The sequence below is a fragment of the Geotrypetes seraphini genome, chromosome 1 (genome assembly GCF_902459505.1).
Source record: "Geotrypetes seraphini chromosome 1, aGeoSer1.1, whole genome shotgun sequence".
Lineage (NCBI taxonomy): Eukaryota > Metazoa > Chordata > Amphibia > Gymnophiona > Dermophiidae > Geotrypetes > Geotrypetes seraphini.
In genome coordinates this window covers 198335094-198356811 of record NC_047084.1, presented here as the reverse complement: position 1 = coordinate 198356811, position 21718 = coordinate 198335094, and the positions used below count along the sequence as shown (strand labels likewise).

The 21718-nt window shown below is 43.7% G+C and overlaps 1 protein-coding gene across 4 annotated transcripts in view; it reads right to left on the bottom strand.

Moving 5' to 3' along the window:
- The window catches only part of LOC117360138 (cytochrome P450 4V2), a 129016-nt gene that overhangs the window by 83504 nt on the left and 23794 nt on the right, over nucleotides 1-21718 (bottom strand). For all 4 annotated transcript variants that reach the window (XM_033943880.1, XM_033943862.1, XM_033943889.1 and 1 more), the window contains one exon: nucleotides 15278-15347. In XM_033943880.1, coding sequence (XP_033799771.1) covers nucleotides 15278-15347 — 70 coding nt within the window. The remainder of the gene's footprint in view (nucleotides 1-15277; nucleotides 15348-21718) is intronic.

Here is a 21718-nt window from a genome sequence, read left to right as displayed (position 1 = left end):
GTATCTCTGAAGTGGAGACCATATAGTATCATATCTGGAAAGGGAGTTATTACGTTCCGCTATAGTCTTTAGTCTTTTCATATTTACCTGTTAAACAAACAACATTCCACCAAGCATGAAATTCAGCTTTAGATGTATCTTTCCAATTATATAAAATGGTCTGAATAGCCAATGACATTAGAATAGTAAATAGTTTAGCCTTATTCGTATCTAGTGAAGTTTGTAGCCCCTGTGACATCAGAATTACAATGGGTAAAGATAGACTTTCAGTTAAGTCAAATATGTTACATATAACTTGCCACACAGATGACCAGTATCCTGTAATATAAGTACATTCAAATAATAAGTGCTTCAGTGTACCTATGTCTTGTTGACAAGACCAACAATTAGGTGACAATGAAGAGTCTATTTTGTTGGAAAGGACAGGTGTCCACGTGGCTTTATGAAGTAAAAAGTATATAGATTGAAGCAAGGATGCTGATCTTATAGATTTGAATAATTGAGACCAGGCAGATTTCCAATCTATAGCATCAGAAGGTAAGCTCAATTCATGTGACCATTTGACTTCATTGATAGGAGGATCATCTTGAGTACTCCCTAGAAACGTTTTGTACCATAGGGAAGCTGAGCCCCCCATGTTAACAACTTGAGAAATAAGGGTAAGAAGACTAGGGCGTTGATCTATTTTGGTCGCATTAGGGAATGATGTGATTAGACAATGACGAATTTGCATCCATTTAAAGAATTCAGATGAATCAAGGCAAAATTTGTTGGAGAGTTCCTGAAAGGAGAGCCAGCAATTCGGACCCAATAAATCTTGTAGGTACCATATTCCATGTTGTTGCCATGTGGACCAGGATATTGGTTTGCCTTGAATAGTGATTAAAGGATTATTCCAAAGAGGAATAAGGCGGGTTGTAGACCATGGGATCGGTAATACAGAATCAATTAGTACCACAGCAGTCCTCATAGATGTCAATATAGGATCTGTCTTTTCATTTTTTGAAAGGGGTACTCCCGCTATACATTGTAATTTAGTTATACCATAGGTGCCATGTTCTAGGTTGACCCAAGCGGGTATGGTGCCCACAGTGTATTCGGCAAAGTTTTCGTCCAATGTCGAAGTATAAATGCATAATGATACTGGATGAAGTTGGGAAAATTTACACCACCTCGTGTTCTGCTGGCTTTCAGTTTAGAGAGAGCGATGCGAGGCTGTTTGTTGTTCCATATGAATTTAGTAAGTAAAGAGTCAATGTTTTTATAAACATGTTTAGGGAGAAGGAAAGGAAGCATACCTAGCACATATGTTATTTTGGGAGAAATTACCATGCGAATAGACTCTAATCTACCCCACCAAGAAAGATTTAGGGGGGACCATTTGCTAGTAAGGGTTTTCACCATATCTATCAAGTAATCAGCATTGAGCTGGATTGATTCCTCTATGGTTGGAGCCAGGAATACTCCCAAATATTTCATATTGCAGGCAGACCATAAAAATCCATATTGCTTAACTTCCTGTTCAACTTCAAAACAGTTGAGGGGCATGATTATAGATTTGGACGTATTTAATTTATATCCTGATGCAGAGGAGTAGTCATTTATCGTTGATAAAAGTGATGGTAAAGAAGGCGGCGTAACATATAACAGTATGTCATCCGCATAAGCCGAGACTGTTATATCTGTTTCATTTTGATGGAATCCTATTATATTAGGATTGGTTCTAAAAGCAATCAGTAAGGGCTCCAAGGCAATATCAAACAGCAATGGAGATAATGGACATCCTTGTCTAGTTCCTCTATTAGGATTAAATGTAGAGGATAAAATACCATTTATACAGGTCCTAGTGGTAGGTGACAAGTACAGGACTCGGATTTTCTGTATAAAACTTGAGGTGAAGCCAAACCATTTTAATGTATGGAAGAGGAACGGCCATTCCACCCTGTCGAACGCTTTTTCAGCGTCTAGACCTACGGCTAAAAGTTGTTGCGGGTTAGACTGTAAATGAAGTCTTGAAATAATATTAGAAAACGTGTATGTATTATCTGAGGGGTATCTTCCACTAACAAATCCACACTGATCAGGTTCAATGATTTTATGTATAATTAACTGTATTCTACGAGAGCAATTTAGCGAATATTTTGGCATCAACATTTATTAGGGATAGTGGCCTGTAGTTAGGAATGAACCTTGGGTCTTTACCTGGTTTGGGTAGAACAATAATGGTAGCTTCTGTAATTGAACCATTGATATTACCAGACTCTATGAGGTGTTTAATATATTTTAAGTAATGAGGAATTAAAATTTCTTGGAATTCTTTGTAAAATTCCACTGTAAGACCATCAGGACCTGGTGATTTACCAGTGGCCATAGTATTAATAACAGATGCTATTTCCTCGGTTGTAATATCAGCATCCAGTAGATCTTTATCAGCCATATCTAAGGTAGGGTGAGGCAAGTCTGATAAGAAAGTAGAGGAGCAAGAGTAGTCTTTGTCCAATTCTGATGTATATAGTACATGATAATATTCCATAAATGCTTGGGATATATCCGAAGAATGAGTTAGTATGGAATCGTCAGGTAAAGTAATACTAGAGATGGTCGATTTACTCTCTCTGTGTTTGAGGGAGGCAGCTAGAAGATGGCCACATTTGTTATTATCAGCAAAATATGTAGCAGATTGCTGAAATATAGACTTAGCCGCAGTTCTACTTAATTGAACATTGTATTGAAATTTCAACTTACCAAGCTCCTTCAGTAGTATCATATCTAAAGGAGTCTGTTGATGTAAAGATTCTAGATGTTTTATTTCAGATTCCATCTTAGTTAATAATTCTCTCTGAGTTTTATGTTGGTGAGCCCCCTTCTCCGGCCCCCTCTGCACAAGGAGAGGAGCGTGGGAGCCCTGCTCCGCCCCCCTCCCGGCACAGGAGAGCCGACTTTGAAAAAAAAAAAAAAAACAGCACCGGAGGACTCTTCACTCCTTCTCCGGCCCCCTCTGCACAAGGAGAGGAGCGTGGGAGCCCTGCTCCGCCCCCCTCCCGGCACAGGAGAGCCGACTTTAAAAAAAAACAACACCGGAGGACTCTACACTCTTTCTCCGGCCCCCTCTGCACAAGGAGAGGAGCGTGGGAGCCCTGCTCCGCCCCCCTCCCGGCACAGGAGAGCCGACTTTGAAAAAAAAAAAACAGCACCGGAGGACTCTTCACTCCTTCTCCGGCCCCCTCTGCACAAGGAGAGGAGCGTGGGAGCCCTGCTCCGCCCCCCTCCCGGCACAGGAGAGCCGACTTTGAAAAAAAAAAAACAGCACCGGAGGACTCTTCACTCCTTCTCCGGCCCCCTCTGCACAAGGAGAGGAGCGTGGGAGCCCTGCTCCGCCCCCCTCCCGGCACAGGAGAGCCGACTTTGAAAAAAAAAAAAAACAGCACCGGAGGACTCTTCACTCCTTCTCCGGCCCCCTCTGCACAAGGAGAGGAGCGTGGGAGCCCTGCTCCGCCCCCCTCCCGGCACAGGAGAGCCGACTTTGAAAAAAACAACACCGGAGGACTCTACACTCTTTCTCCGGCCCCCTCTGCACAAGGAGAGGAGCGTGGGAGCCCTGCTCCGCCCCCCTCCCGGCACAGGAGAGCCGACTTTAAAAAAAACAACACCGGAGGACTCTACACTCTTTCTCCGGCCCCCTCTGCACAAGGAGAGGAGCGTGGGAGCCCTGCTTCGCCCCCCTCCCGGCACAGGAGAGCCGACTTTAAAAAAACAACACCGGAGGACTCTGCACTCTTTCTCCGGCCCCCTCTGCACAAGGAGAGGAGCGTGGGAGCCCTGCTCCGCCCCCCCCGATCCATAAAAAAGCCAGCGCACAGCACCAACACGAGCCAGCCAGATCGGGCCGGCGTGGGAGCCCTGCTCCGCCCCCCCCGATCCAGCAGGAGGACACTTTACCTTAAAAAAGCCAGCGCACAGCACCAACACGAGCCAGCCAGATCGGGCCGGCGTGGAAGCCCTGCTCCGCCCCCCCCGATCCAACAGGAGGACATTTTACCATAAAAAAGCCAGCGCACAGCACCAACACGAGCCAGCCAGATCGGGCCGGCGTGGGAGCCCTGCTCCGCCCCCCCCCCCGATCCAGAAGGAGGACATTTTACCTTAAAAAAGCCAGCGCACAGCACCAACACGAGCCAGCCAGATCGGGCCGGCGTGGGAGCCCTGCTCCGCCCCCCCAATCCAGCCGGAGGACATATTACATTTAAAAACGACCCAGCGCACCACTTCACAGAAGCCAGCCAGATCGGGCCAGCGTGGGAGCCCTGCTCCGCCCCCCCGAACCAGACATCAAAAATGAAGCTCTCCCTGCATACACACACACTAGCCACCCTTTTGATAATCCTCCTCATTTCTAGTTGGAAAGCAGCAGCAAACAACTTACCCACCACAACCACATCCTCCAGTACAACCAACTTCCAACTTCCCAACAGAAGAATACTCACATCAAGAAACTCGAACCACCACACCAGCACTCAACACTCCATCACTGTTACCTGGAAAAGAAGATCAACACTTCCGAAAACAAAATCTCATCCATCTCCCACAACACTCATATACCCGGAAACAACTCACATTCCCCAGACTGACACGACCTCCCTTACATGTGCCTATGTTAACATCAGAGCACTAGGACCCAAAACAGAAAACATAAAAAATTGGATAAAAACAGAAAAACTTGACTGCCTATTCCTCACTGAAACCTGGTTAACCTCAGACACAGACCCTAGAATAAAAGAAGTATGCCCGCCAGGATACAAAATAACAGTAACCTGCAGAGAGAAAAAAAGAGGAGGAGGACTAGCAATAATATTCAAGAACTCCCTAACTCTAAACATACTTGAGAAAACATCCACTCCACAAATGGATTTCCTAGCGTGTCAACTCACAAACCCAACACTAAAAAACTCTCTAAACTGCTTGCTCTGCTACATAACACCAGGAAACTGGACCACAGTGAGACCTGAATTTGAAAACTTCATCTACCAAAACTCACTAACAGCTGAATATAACCTCATCCTAGGAGACCTAAACCTACACCTAGAAGACACAACCTCCACACCAGCAAATAACTGTCTATCCTTCCTCAATGCCTTATCCTTCCAGATCCTAAACCCACAAACCACTCATGAAAAAGGTCATCAACTGGACATTGCTGCATTCATGTCTCACCAACCATCCAATCCAGCAATCCAAACTCCTAACGGAACATGGTCCCCATCCCTATGGTCAGACCACTACATTTATAACTTCAACATCAATTGGACCAAGACCAAACACACACCTCAATCAAAAAAAACCACATATACCTCACGCAAACATATCGACCCAACCATTTTCTGGTCAAAGGTAGACGAAACTATCCAAGACTGCGACCCAAAAAACTTCATCTCCCACTGGAAAAATGTATCCACCAACATCCTTGATGATCTGGCACCCCTACAAACCAAAACCAGAACCAGCAGGAAATCAGACCAATGGTTTGATAATGAATTACTCCAACTCAAAAGACAGTGTAGAAGATTAGAAAGAAAATGGAGAAAAAAGAACCAAGATCAAACAAAAACCGACTGGAAAAAAATCAACAAACAATACAAAAATCTACTAAAAGATAAGAGGAAAAGCTACTATACTAACCTCATAGGCACGGAAACCCAAGATTCCAAAAAAATATTCCAAATCCTGAAAGAATTAACAGACATCAAACCATACACAACCTCCACGAACACACCTCCACCATCACCCACCCTCTTAGCAGAACACTTCAAGAACAAAATCACCAACACCAGAGCCACACTCATCCTTAACCCATCCCATCAAAATCCAATCACAACCCACCCTACAGGAAAAGAGGCAATCGCAGCAGACAGAATTTGGACTCAATTCCCTAACATACAATGGTCAGAATTCAACAAATTCTACAAAAAATACAGCCATGCCTCCTGTGACCTCAACCATTGCCCCTCATATCTCCTTACCACCTCTAGTGTAAAATTCCGCACTATAACTCTACAATGGATCCAATTCACGCTCACAGAAGGCACATTCCCTGCTGATCTCAGCGAAATTGTCATCACCCCAATCCAAAAAGACCCAAAAGCACCACAAAACCTCCCATCTAACTTTAGACCTATAGCCTCAATTCCGCTATATGTCAAAATTATAGAAGGCCTAGTAGCCAAACTCCTCACCAATTACATAGAGGACCATAACCTACTCCACCCCATGCAATCAGGCTTCAGAACAAACTTCAGCACAGAGACACTACTAGGCTCCCTTATGGATACCGTCAGACAACAACTTAGTACAGGGAAAAAAATGCTACTCATACAACTGGACCTATCGGCGGCATTCGACCTAGTAGACCACAACATCCTTCTACAGATCTTAGATGCAATAGGCATCTCAGATAAAGTATACTCCTGGTTTGAAGGATTCCTAAAACTCAGAACCTACAGTGTAAAATCAAACAAAGAAAAGTCAGAATCCTGGTCAAACCCCTGCGGCGTACCACAAGGATCTCCACTATCCCCTACCCTCTTCAATCTCTACACTGCATCTCTAGGAACGCATCTGGATAATCTAGGCATAACCTCCTATAGTTATGCGGATGACATCACCATCCTCGTCCCATATGATCATTCTAAACCTACCATGACAGACAAACTTCACCAAACACTTGAAGCAGTCACAACCTGGATGAAAAATCACAAACTTAAACTCAACCAAGACAAAACCAAATTCATCCTCCTAGAAAATGACAAGATCCAAACCACAACCAACCTAGACATAAACGCAACCAAATATCCCATCCAAACCACCATAAAACTACTAGGCATGACCATAGACAGATGCTGCACAATGCAACCGCAAATAAATAAAACAATTCAAAAATCATTCGCAATCATGAGAAACCTGAGACAAGTCCGAAAATTCTTTGAAAGAACACAATTCCAACTTATAGTACAATCCCTAATACTAGGTATATTGGACTACTGTAACATACTCTTCCTTCCATGTCCTGCAACTGCGATAAGACAACTCCAAACAATCCAAAATACAGCTTTGAGACTCATCTACTCATTGAAAAAACATGACCACATCACTGAAGCCTTCATCAACTCACACTGGCTCCCAATCCAAGAAAGAATCCATTTCAAACTCTACTGCATATTATTTAAAACCCTACACGGAGACAGCCCATCATACCTGAACAATCGCCTCATCCAAGCACCCAGTACCAGACACAGAAAAACGCACTCCCCATTCATACCCCCCCCAATCAAAGAAGTAAAAAGAACAAAACTACACGACGGCCTCCTAGCCACTCAAGCCGCAAGACTGGACAACCAGATCTCCAACCTTCTGATGACCACCCCAGACTATAGGACATTCAGAAAAGAAATAAAAACCACACTTTTCAAGAAATTCCTGAAACAGCAATAACAACACGACCTCTAAATGCTCTTAAGATCTACAACTTACCTCTCTAGCTAATCATTGTAATTCTGTCTTTTTAAATTAACCTTTTGTAATCCGCCTTGAACCGCAAGGTAATGGCGGAATAGAAATCCCTAATGTAATGTAATGTAATGTAATGTAATGTGAGCGACATAGGCAATGATAACTCCTCTAATATATGCCTTAAAAGCATCCCACCAACTGCACCAAGACGTATATTCAGGTTGGTTAAAGAAAAAATATTCCGCAATGGCCGATTTGACGTGTTCTACAAATTTTTGGTCTTGGAGGAGAGCAGAATTAAATCTCCATTGTTTCAGTGTAGCAGAGGGGGTGTTGGTGTTTATTTTTAGGACAATAGCAGCATGATCTGAGATGGTGATGGGTTTGATTTCTGTATTAATGATATCTGGTATGAGTGTATTATTTACGAGAAAGAAGTCAATCCTGGAATATGATAAGTGTGGGTGTGAGAAAAATGTGTATTCGTTTTGTGCAGGATGCAGAATTCTCCATATATCAGATAGATGAAAAGATTTAGACAATTGTTGCAAAGCAAACCAAGATTTTGTTTTTTTATATTTAACATGAGATTTGCGATCCTGAACTGGATCCAGCACCAAGTTAAAATCGCCTCCGAGAATGATTGGGAAGTCATCTCCTTTAAGCATCAAGGCTGAGATTTCATGGTAAAATTCAGGTCTATCTGCATTTGGTGCATATATATTATAAATTGAGAATTTAGATACACCACATGCAAGGGAAACTTTGACCCATCTTCCATTCACATCTGAGGAAGAGGAGAGAATTTTGAGGCTCGGGCAATTTCTAATGAGAGTTAACACTCCCCCCTTTTTTTCACTTGCAGGTGAGTAGTAGGCAGGGAGAGCCCAAGGCAGCTTGACTTTCTTTGAAGCGGATTCATCCAAATGAGTCTCTTGTAGCAAAATAACGTCCGGGGATAAATCTTCCAGATATGTCAAAACCTTTTTTGCTTTGATCCTATTATTAAGCCCTTTCACATTTAAGGAAACAATTTTAAGTGACATTCAAACAATCTATATAATATTCAGGAAAAGATGCGAACATACAATTATACAATATAAGTGACCCATAGCAACATTTGTCATAAGAAATAATAGCAATGCAGGCAGTGTATAAACCATCATCATACAGTGAGAAACACAGCGAAAAAGTGATGTAAACATCTCTGAAAAACCTTACGTGAGTGCAGCTAGACAGCAGGTAAAGAAGGCAGGGACAGAGCACCCACATGCAGAGAATAAAACAAGAAACTACTACTTTAAAGATATTAAAGTGAACATAAATAAGAACATAAGAACATAAGCAGTGCCTCCGCCGGGTCAGACCACAGGTCCATCCTGCCCAGCAGTCCGCTCCCGCGGCGGCCCAAACAGGTCACGACCTGTGAGAATCATCAGAAGGGGCTCCCTTGCCACCTTGGCTTCCCATTTAAGTCCTGCCTTCCTATCGATAGAACATTAGAGTGCCAGGTGAGTGAGGATGCATCATAACATGAAAAGACTTCAAATTAGAAAGGAGGTGCCATGCAGATCCTTTGATGTTTGTGCAGCATGCAGAAAGAGACACAGCACTCATCAAACCTGGTGGATAGGAGTCGGGGATTGCTGCTCAAGGAAAGAAGCAAGATCTTCAGGGGTGAGGAAATCTTTGGTTTGATTATTGAGGGTTACCCTCATTCTGGCCGGATACATCAAGCCATATCTAGCATTGAGCTGCTTCAGTCTAGGTCTGTACGATAGGAGCTGTTTGCGCTTGAGAGCAGTAACCTTACTTAGGTCTGGCACAAAGAGAATGGTGTCTCCCTCGTGTTTCAGTGGCGCTTTTATTTTAGCGCGCTGCATAATGTCTATCACTTGCTGGTACCGGAGCAATTTCACCACAACCGGTCTCGGGTAACGATTATTAGCTGTACGGTGCGATGGGACTCGATGAGCCCTTTCTATTTCAAAGTCCTTTTTGAAGGTGAGCTCGAGTATTTTTGGAATCCAGGATTCTAAATGTTTAATGAGATCCCGATCTGGAATAGCTTCGGAAAGACCCAGAATTCTGAAATTGCTTCTACGAGACCGGTTATTGCTATCTTCAAGTTCCCTCTCCAAAGCTGTAATACGAGAAGTTTGTTTACTCAGCTCAGCCACGTTGTTGTTAGTCACGTCCATTTTGATTTCCAGAGTGTTAACTCGAGTCTGCAGCAGGGTAAGCTCCGTTGTGAGGTTAGTAAGCTTCTCGTTTATTTCAGTGGTTTCTGACTTCGTATCTGACATCAATCCCTTAAGTTCCTTTAATTCAGAAAGGATTTCACGATTACAATCTGAAGTAGCATCCGGTAATGGCGTCTTAGAAGGTGATGTCGGCTCCGGTTTGTGCCGCTTGTTAACCTTTTTATCTGCCATCGCTTTCGCTATAAACTCACAGATTTTGAATCAAATTGATTATAACTTCACTCGGCGTGTTCCACTGCTATATAAAAATTATTGGATCGTAGTAGTATTTTGATTCTTAACTTTGGGTGCGGGAGCTCCGTTTTCACGCTGCCATCTCCTACGGGCACAGCCACGCCCCCCCCTCAAAGGCAAGACCTTATTCCCATCAGGAACTAAGTGATTTACTCCCCCTTTTACAAAGCCATGTTAGGGTTTTTTTTTTTTAAATCACCAGCTCCAGCGGTAAAAGCTCTGACGCTCATAGAATTCTGAGCATTGGAGCTTTTATTGATGGGGTCAGCAATAAAAAAAGCCTAATGCAGCTTTGTAAAAGGGGTGGGAGTATCGTCTTTAGTTAACAGTAACAAAATCTGTAATATTAGAATGTTAACTAGCTTAACACTCCCCCCCACCACCACCACAAAAAAAAAGAAACCACTAAACAATTTAGAGAGCCCTAAGCTAAACCCTTCTATAAAACAGAAAATTCAGAAAATCTCTCCCAGGTTCAAAACATACGTTTCCAGAGGTAATCTCACTACAACTAATATTAAACAGATTCACTTTAAAGGTAACACAAATTAGACCAAAGTCTAACAAATTCTCCAATATTTAAAATTTTGGAAAGTACTGTCATGAAAACAAAACAAAAGAAAGGCAAAGTTGATGTCACAGTACAACACAAGGGATTTTAATGAAAGTTCCTATGGGAAGTTCCAACTAGGATCCTGTTTTCGGCAGAACACTGCCTTCCTCAGTGGACATACCAAACTGATAACAGGATACTAAAGTGGTATCTCTATTTCAGGTAGTCTTGAAAAAGACCTTTAGGAACATACTGAAAGAAGTACTGACAGCCAAAAGTTTGGCAAAAACTACTTGTAAAGCTATCTTGACGTATGGAGGAATTGAGCGAAGATAGTGGATCAAAGTGACCTTGAGGTAGTATACAGTGTTAAGAATCTATCAATAAATGCTAGCGAATGGCAGAACACACAAATATAGTGGTAAAAAAATGTTTCCTGATATTATGGAAACTAAAGACCATCAAAAAATACTTTGACCCATTATCATTCAGATTACTAGTGCAATCACTAGTGCTCTCTACATTGGATTATTGCAATATCGTTTATATGGGTATACCCAAAAAAAACCAAACAGTGAGGAAACTTAGAATTGTTCAAAATGCAGTGGTCTGCTTGATATTTGGATTGAAAAAAAGCGACCATGTTAGCCCCTACTACAGACTACTGCACTGGCTGCCAGTCGAGGCACGAATAATATTCAAGTTCTCTTGCATATGCTTCAAGCTAGTCTGGGGACTAGCTCCTACATACTTGCTATCTCACTTTGTATTATACAGCCCAAAAAGACAAACCAGAAACTGCAAGCTATTTGCATACCCAAGCATCACCGGCTGTAAATACAAAACATTTCTGAATAGAACTTTTATGTACCAAGCAAACAAACAACACTGGCTAGACAACTACATTAATGGAGCTAGACTGACCTACGACGCTTTTAGAAAAGTCATAAAAACTGCCTTATTCGACAGATATATCACCTAAACAGTAATTACACCAAACACTTGTTCCATTGCTTTTTTTATAATATGTCCTCTCTGAAATTCTTAACAAACTGTACATTGTAATTCGCTGCATTTTTTTAAGATTCCACTTACTATAATTTCACTGACTATTCTACATATTGTAACTCGCTGATTGTCCAGCTCTCTTCAATGTGAACCGCCTAGAAGTCGCAAAATTATGGCAGTATAGAAGAATAAAGTTATTATTATTATTATTTTATCTTAAAAGAAATATTTTAAATGTAATCTGGTGTGCAACAGGTAGCCAAAGGGCAACTTTTAAAAGAAGTGTAACATGATCATATCTTTTGGCTTTTTAAATGATTAACAGCTGTATTCTGTATAATTTGAAGCCTTCCGATTTCCTTCCGAGTGATGCCCTGGTAGAGTGAATTGCAATAGTCTAAATGAGAAATTACTAATGCATGAATGAGAATGGTGAGGAATTTGATGTCAAAAAGAGAAGTACAGTACTCCAAAATTTGCGGGGGTCACTCCGCGAATGTAACCGTGAATGTTGAAAAAACCGCGAACATTGGAAGAGTACTATACTGGACACTCCTCCTCCTCTCTTTCGATGATCATTTATTTCACCAGTCCTTCTCTGGCTTTAAAATAAGTTAAGATGCAGAGAAGGCATTTTTATTAGCCTTGTGCTGCTTCCCTTTCCCTCTTCTGAGTCCCTGCTTAAGGGAACAGATAATGACCCCTGGTTTCCCAAGGCTTACCACTGCCTGGCTGAGGAGAGTGCTGGATCCCATTCTATTCTCAGGGGCTCCCTCGGCTCATTTGCACCTGTGTCACTTTTCGCTCCTTCAGGAATTCGCTGAAGCTTGTAATCAGCTTTGTGAAGCTATTGAGCGCATGGCTGAGTAAAACTTGCAAAGCTCGCGGAAAACTGGCCCTCTGAATAGGAGTCAGCGTGGGGCTGATCTCCAAGCTTTGAGCATGGTGCTGAGTGCTGACCCTCGAGGTTTCCCCATGACCAGCCCCAGCAAAGGTGCCCTGATTGCCTTAGTCGGCGGCATCCCTGGAGATTGGTGGTGGTGATTTTTCTGCTCAATGTGTTGTAGGAGGAGGCAAAGGAGGTGCGCAGCCAGGAAGACTGCAGATTGAGGAAGGGAAGGCTGGCTGAGCATTGAAAGCTTTTCCATTGGTCAGTCATTCATGGTATTTTCTGACCAGAAGAGGTGGTCAGAAAATACCGCAAATGACTGAGTCCGCGAACCGCAAATTTGTGGGGGTATACTGTATATAGAACCAATCATTTTGAGTTTGAAAAAGCATTTGCAGACAACTGAACCGATTTGTTTGTTAAAGGAAAGTTTATCATCAAGGATGACACCTAGAAGCTTTATGGTTGTGTCAAATTTAATTGGGATTGATCTGATATAGAGTGGAGCTTTCAAAGATTCATTATTTCTTGTTGGGACCTGTTCCTAGCCAAATTAAACACCTCTATTCTATCATCATCCTTCTCAACCTCTGCTGCTTTTCACACTGTCTTCACTTAGATTCCAGGGCTCTGCACTTTCCTGGTTCTCTTCCTATCTCTCACATCGCACCTTTAATGTATGCAGTTGTGGATTCTCCTTCACTGCCATCCTGCTATTAGTTGGGGCTTCTCAGGGCTCTGTCCTAGGACCTCTTTTCTTCATCTATACTTATTCTCTGTGGTGCTCTGCATACTCTCCTGAACTGATTGTGGGTCCAGAGCTGGAAATTTCTCCTATCAGTCTTAGTGCTGGTTACATGCAAGTTGGCAGCTACTTCGTTCCACCTGAGCTTATAAGATATTTGTGCTAACATTGTTCACTATATTTCTTCCTCCTTGTTATGTCTTCTTTTAGAGTAGGGATCATCTACTTTGGTACAAACTGAGGAGACAAGGTATAGCCCATTGGGGAAGAAGGCAGAGCTAAAAGATGTGGATGACATCCTTCTACAAGAAATTAGCAGTTTCAGGGAGATAACCCACTCGTCCAGCTTATTAGACCTAGTGACAAGAAAGAAGATTATTGAAGTAACAGCCTAATCTTCCCTTCTGTATAAGTTGTTCGTGAAAATTCATCTGGATTACTGTGCTCAGTTCTGTTGTAAGTAGAAAATAGCAGGCAGCTTGCAGAAGTGGGTTGTAGAAAAAGCAGAAATCCTTTTTATGGCATGCTCAATGTGATTTTCTTCTATTTTCCGTAGGAAGACATCGTCACCAGAGTAATTGTGTATGTTCACAAGTCAAAGGGGGGGGGTACTTCTGGTGAGATAGTCATGGTGTCCAGAAGTGATTACCTGTGTTCCACTCACCCTGCCTGTTTACCCCACCTGAATCTGCTGATTGAATAGATTTTGACCCGCTTAGTGCTCTTTAGAGTTCCTCAGGAGTTCAGCCTCTCCACCGAAAGCTAGTTTGCTGCAAGTTCTTAAATCTAATAGAACGCCTTCCATTAAATATCTTTTCATTAGTACAGCCATGAAGCCCCATTCTGGTGGTGAATGAGATGGGCCAGAAGTGCCTTCCCACTGGCAGCACCCTCACATCTCTAACTCATTTGCAAGTTACACAATAGGACACCAAAAATTGCTCTGTATAACATAGGAACTGCGCTTGCAAATGTTGTTTGTCTTTGGGAATTCAATTATGACCAAAGCAAGGCCGGGTCCGAGATGAAACAGGGTGTCTTTGGCAGCAAAAAAAGATACTCTTTCAAGTAATATTTAAAAAACCCCCACTTTAAAAAAAAAAACCCCCCGCAAAAATTTGCATGAAAAAGTAACATGCCTTCATTTGGTTCCAACTCCTACATGTATGTCTCCTATTGCAAATCCTATATGTATGTCATGGGCCATGACTACTTGTCCAGTTATGGCGTGAATCAACGTAAAGATCAGGAGCAATGAGGAGTCAAAGTAGGACTTACATTTCTTATTGTAACATTTGCCATATAGTTTGCTGGCCCATTTAAAGGAGGCAAGCTCATGTTAGGTTCCAAACTTTGTACAGGAACTGAGTACCAGGGGTTGTACTAATCCAAAAATGTCAGTAAATAGGTTTTGTCTAGCTGCAGCCAAAAAATTTTGCATAATTTAGTCTGAGATCCTAGTGAATGTCCACACATAAAACTTCATTCAATTTTGAGGAGGTCGAGCGTGGATGATTTTCAAAATTGGTCTATTTGACATGGAATGACCCCTATGATTACGGCACAGGTACCAGATAATATTCATCTGGGGCCTGCATAACTGTCTCATATAGTTCCCGGCTGAATATTGCCAAGAACCCACATAAGATCTTGTGACCAATGGTCTTCTAGTTAGCCACAGATATTCAGTGCCAGAGCCCGCACATGGCCCAGCACTGAATATCCTGGTCAGCCATGGTCAACATTTAAAAACCCCTATCCAAACAAAAAAATAAACAAACACTGACTGCAGCCTGCTGAATATCGATTCAGGAATCTCTTAGGGAGACAAAGTAATAGTGGATGCTGCGGATAGGCAGACTGGATGGGCCATTAGGCTTTTATCTGCTGTCATGTTTCTATTTGTTTGGAATATCAATCTCACTGAGTTTGTCAAGATGATTACTTTTTTAAATTAATGAATTTTAGACAACTTTCTATTATCAGAGTCTAGAGTCTAGAAACCTTAACATTACTAACAGAATTGTAGGTAACTATTAACATAAATATTTGTTGGAATTTTTTTTATTTTTTAAACTTACTTGTAAATAGCCTGGATATATTCAGAATCACTGTTGCTCTGAGCATAGATTTTCTTGCCCATGGCAGTCTCTGAAGAATAAAGAAAAACAAAAGGAGACGATATCTAGGATCCACTAAGTGGAGAGTTTACAGTATTCAGCTTTCTCTTTAGGACAGCATCTCCAAAACTAGTGATTTATTATGTTTACTAAACCGCCTTTCATAATCAATAGCAAAGATGTTGACAATAAAATAAACAGGAATAAATACTGTATATACTCAAATATAAGTCAATCCAAGTATAAGATGAAGTACCCTTTCCCCCCTCCCCCAAAAAGAAGGAAAAAGGTCACTGAATATAAGATGGGGCTGGGCAGGATGGGGCGGGACAGGGCAGTTAATATTAATTTGCTCTGCTAGGATCTGTATCCTGCCTCTTCCCTCCTCTGCCAGGCTCTGCACCCAGCCCCCCTCCTTCCCTACGAGGATATGCACCCAGCCCCCCCTCCCTGCCCTGTCCCCCCTTCTCTCCCAATGTCCTGCAGGCTTCCACCGGGCCTGCAGTATGACCTGGTAGGCTGAAACAGGAGGGATCCTTCCCATCTCCTATCCCAGCCGAATCTGCCAATTTTTTTCTTTTTACTTCCCTCCCACCTCCCTTTTTGAATCCCTGGTGGTCCAGTGGAGTACCGGACAGGAACGAGTTTTCTGTGCTCCTGCCCCGCACTGAGCCCTCCTTGAATGGCCACCTCAAGTTCTCATGGCCCAGCAGTGTACCAGGCATGAGTGAACTTTCCTCGCTCCTATCCGGCACTGAGCCGCTCAGTGAATGGCTACCTTGAGTTATCGCGAAAACTCGGGGCATCCATTCAACAAGCGGCTCAGGACCGGGCAAGAACAAGGAAAGCTCACTCATGCCCGCTACACCACTGGGCCATAAGAACTCAAGGCGGCCATTCTCCGGCAACAAATTATAGAGTTTAATTACATGTTGTGTGACAAAATATTTTCTCCAGTTTGTTTTAAATCTACTGTACTTCTTAATAGCTACATTGCATGCCCCCTAGTGTTAGTATTTTTGGAAAAAGAGTGAACAAGCGATTCACATCTACCCTTTCCACTCCACTCACTATTTTATAGATCTTCATAATATCACCCCTGAGATGTCTCTTCTTCATGCTGAACTGGACTTGCAGACGTGAGAATACTTACAGCGTTGAGCAACTCCCATATAGAAGTGGAGCTCAGCACACCCTCCAGTTATGTCCCAAAGCAATTGTTTATGTTGCAATCCTTACTACCATCACATCTTGTCTTTTGTTGAGGGTGGCCTCTATAATTGTCCTTCATACATACACCATCCCCCCCCACCCCTTCTAGTTTAAACGCCTAGAAATATATTGTCTAAATTTCTCTGCAAGGATTCTTTTTCCTGCTGTAGTAATATGTAGGGTAATAGATATATTATACTTCAACTTCAACTTCCCATTCTCATTCTACCGCTTGATACACTGTGAGAAGTGAATATATTGCCATTACCAAGATAAGTGATATTAATTGCAAATCAATAATTAATGAGCAATAGAGTTAAGCACTAACTAAATTATAACAAAGACCGGTGAGGAGTTCACCACTTGAATCTCCCCATTGAAACACCTAGGGTGGGACAGAGGAGTGGTGGTTCTGAGGTCTTAAGGAGAACATATATATTAAACATTAGAATGAGAATGGGAAGTTGAAGTATAATATATCTATTACCTTAGAAATTTGGATATAAGTGGATCGTTCATTTTCTAAGGAAATATTTATGCCATTTTCTGTGAGTTTGAACAGTAGTAATATGTAGCCCATCAGTACAATATAGCTTCTTGTCCTTCCATGTATTTCCCCATCCTCCTATGTACCTTAAGTCTTCTTGACGACACCAGGCTTTGAGCCACCTATTGAAGTCCTCTGTGTTTTTAACTCTTTGCTCTCCCTTTCCATATGCAGGCAGTACTTCTGAGGCAGCTAGTCTTTACAAAAGGTTTCAAGTCCTCACCAAGCTCCCGAAAGGCTTTCTGAGCTGCAAGTGTAGAGTTGTTGGCTAGGTCATTTGTTCCCAGATGGATAACAACATCAGCTTTAGACTTCTTAGTTTCTTCCTTAACTATAGACAATATTTATTGGGTACTCCTAGTAGCTGAGGATCCTGGGAGACACTTCACTATTTTAGGTTCCTTGACTTGTGTTGCAATGTTAATGCCTCTGATGATAGAATCCCCTAAAAGTAATAATTTATTGGATTGAGCTTTCTTACTCTTCCTTTTTCTCATAAGTTACCTTCACTGGTTCCAGTTCGATTTCAGTTCTTTCTTGAGCACTGCAATGCTCTAATGGAGGAAAAGAATTCTGTAGGTGCAACTGTGAGGGTGTATGTTTCTGTGTCACATGTCGCAGTCTGTCTGACCTTTCTGTGATCCATTTATTCCTTGATTGCATTACTCTTTGAGGCAGTGGTAGACTATACATATAGAAATAAGGGTCAAGAAAGCTGTAGGTGATAATTATTCCTGTACCAAAGTCAGGCCTCACCAATCAGGAGCTGTGTGTCAAAGCAGCTCCTGATTGGTGAGGCCCAACTTTAGTATAGGAAAAGGTGGTTGGAGCATATCGCAAGTGATTTCCTTCACTCACCGGCGGTCCGGCTGCACTCTCCTGTCTCCCCTGCCTAAAAACCATATTCGTGGTTTTTCAACATTCGTGAGGGTTCCTGAAATGGAACCCCCGCAAATATCAGGGGAGTACTGTACAACAAAATACCTCCACAGGATGAAGACCAAAAATGAACACAGTGAAGATGACCAATGGTGCTAAGGTGCTTTATTATTCTGATGTTAAGACTCAACACAAATATATTTCGGCTCTAGGGCCTGCATCAGAAGTCTCTACGATTTGATGTATGGGGTTATTTACGCAGTGCAGTTGATAATGAAAGATTAGGTTTCTTACCTCTGCTATCTTCCTTCGTGTTAATCTCCTCTGGAGGCTGAACTCGTGGGATCTTGCATCCTCTTTAGCCTCAGCTGCACAGCTAATAAAACTTGTCCCCTCCCCTCTAGTCTATCTGCCTGGTAGCTTCCTGTCATGCTCAATTTGTCAAAAAGCCGGTGATATTTAGTGCAAACAGGAAACAGAAAAAAAGAAGAGGGTGCGGGAACTCCCGCTACCAGTCAATTCTACTCATGAGTACATCAAACACAAGGAACCACAGCCAAAAAAGGCCAACTTTTTTTTTATACATAAAAGAAATAGAAATCTGAACATGTACAAATTGCAAAACAGAGAAATCCAACTAACGTAGACACAACCTGAAATTCAGATGGGGCTCCATTCAGGAACCCTGACAACCCTTGAACCCAACCTAAGGGAACAAGTATGGAATTCTTAGTGAGTCTGGTCAAATACAGTAATCCAGCTTACCAGTAACTGAAGAGGTGATCTGCGAATCGGACAAACAGATGGGCGGGAGTTTAGCCTCCAGAGGAGATTTACAAGAAGGAAGATTAGCAGAGATAAGAAACCTAATCTTTCATTCTTGGGCAATCTCTCTGGAGGCTGAACTTGTGTATCAAAGCAGTCCCAATTCGGGGGGGGGGGGGGGGGGGGGAGGGGCATGAGCTTGCTGCCAGAACAGAAGCACCAAAGGTCACATCACCCCTTGCTGCCGCATCAAGCCGGTAAAACCCAGTAAAGGCATGAATCGAAGCCCACATGGCCGCCCTACAAATCTCCTCAGGCGAAACCGCCAGAAACTCTGCCAAGCCTCTGATAGAGCGAACCTTCACCCCAAGGGGAGTTTTCTTCCCCAATGAAACACAGGTAGCAGAAATGGCCATACATATCCAATGCAATATGGCAGCCTTAGAAGCAGGCCGACCCCAACACGCTGGGCCTGCTAGAACAAAGAGATGATCCGACAGACGGAAATCATTAGTGGCCTCCAGGTATCTGAAAAGGAGACGCCGCACATTCAGAGACCGCAAACATGGTCCTTAGACTTGGAACCCAAAGGAACAAAGGTTGGCAGCCGAACTTCCTGGTTGACATGGAAAGAGGAAATCACTTTCGGAAGAAAGGAAAACAGTCTGCGAAATCACTGCTGACACAGTGATGCGAAGAAAAGGATCTCTGCACGACAAAGCCTGAAGCTCCGAAACTCTCTACGCCGAAGTGACCGTCGCAAGAAAAACAGTCTTAATGGTAAGCTCTTTCAGAGAGATGCCATTCAGAGGTTCATAGGGCAGACGAGTCAGGGAGCATAGGACCAAATTCAGGTTCCACGTCAGATACGGCAGTCATAAGGTCACGGTGGGCGAGATGCCATAGAACCCCTGAACGAAGAGGGACCTAAACAGGAAAGTCCCGCAATCAGGACACAGAGCGAAGAGACTGTCATACCCTTCCTGAGGCCAGCCTGCAGGAAGTCCAGAACATAAGCCACTGACGTTACCAAAGGGTCCACCTGAACCCCCCACACACTAAGCCTGAAAGCACCCCCAGGTTTTTGCGTAGGCCAATACAATTGATTTCTGCTTGCTTTGAAGCATAGCGTTAACCACAGAGGAATAACCCCTGGCCTTCAAAGCCACTCGCTCAAGCGCCAAAGTGGTCCGATCTTGAAGTGCAATCGGGCCCTGAGTGAGTAACCTCCAATAGCAAGGAAGACACAGACACCTCTCTGAGCTCAATCTCACAAGGTCTGCGTACCAAGGTCTTCTGGGCCAGACTGGAGCCACAAGGATCACCGGACCCCTGTGAGAGGACACCCGGCGCAGCTCGCACCCTATCATGAGTCATGGGGGAAAGACATACAGAAGTTCCCCTTTGGGCCAAGGTTGAACCAGAGCATCGATTCCTTCTCTGCTGACCTCCCGTCGGCGGCTGAAGAACCTGTCCGCCTTCCTGTTCTTTGAAGACGCCATCAGAACGAAGGTGGGACAACCCCAGCGGTGCACTATGGCCTCAAACGCTAGCCCGGACAGGGACCATTCTCCCTGGTCTAGAGCCTGACGACTGAGAAAGTCTTCCTGAACGTTGTCTATGACAGCCACATGAGCCGCGGACAAAGCCAACAGATGACACGCTGCCCAAGCAAAGAGCATCTGAGCCTCTAAGCCCAGCAGAGAAGTCCTCGAGCCCCCTCGACAGTTGACATAAGCAACAGCCGAGAACACATGGACGGCGTTCCAATAGAGACTCCCTTGAATTCTCAGCAAAGCTAACTGGATCACTCGCAGCTCCAGTCGATTGATCAACCATCTGCTCTCCATTGCTGTCCAGGGGCCCTGGACTAGTACAGACATACAAACTGCTCCCCAGCCGGCAATACTCATGTCCATAGACAGGGTCACCCAGTCCAAGCCCTGCAAAGGGAGCTTCTTGCTCAGAGTGACCGGGTTCAACCACCACAGCATACTGCTGCGTGCCGCAGCCAATCAAGGCAGCTTCACCCCCAGCGCATCTCTCTGGGGATTCCACCGCATTAGAGAGGATAACTGAAGAGGACGTAGGCGAGGTACGTTTCCATGAGCTCCAAAGAAGTCAAAAACTCCTTGGGCGCCACCACCGCCTGTATAGAACATGACGGTTCCATCAGGGAAATGCGGAACTCGCAGGAATGCGTTGTCTGTTTTTAGGTCCAGAATCAGTCTGCAACCTTTGGAGTCTTTTTTTGGCATGACGAAGTAAATAGAGGATCTCACGGAACCCTTCCTTTGGGACTGGCTCTATGGCTGCCAGATCCAGTAACAGGCGCATCTTGCTGGCCCTGTCCAGATTTCTCTCAGGAAAGGAAAGGAAGAAGTCCGGTGGCGGCAGGAAGGCCCTCCCTGAGTACCTGCAGGACCCACTGGTCTGAGGTTATCTGTAGCTAATCCGGGGGACCCTCGCCAGAGACCTGGCATCATAATTTTCTCTTGGGAGGGACAGAAGGCCAGGAGTTTAAAGACTGTTGGCGCACTGTACCTGAATTCTTAAGTCTGAATCAAGATTCAATGTCCACAGGGACTCAGAGATAAGATCAGGGAGGCGGCTGGACTTACAGAGCCTGCGCACTGCCTGATCCTCTCCCAGATTGCGGAAATCAGTGTTCTGGGAATCCCCTAGATCCGCTAAGTTAGCTACATCAGCTGGCCCTGCTGAAGAGCCATGCGACAGCAATGGCATAGAAATGGACACAGGTACTGAGGCAATGGCGGGGAGATGCCCCTTGCTTTTAGATTGTCAGCAAGGGAGCAAATGGAAATACTGGAATCCAAAGGCTGAACAGACTGCCGCACCGGAGTCTGAGAGGGAGAGGCAGGCATAGCCCTTTTTCTCATGAAAGCCGAATGCATCATATCCACAAATTCCAATGGAAAATAGTCACTGGCGGCAAGAGCTGATCCGCGGGGCTCCGATTTGGAATATTTAGAAGACTT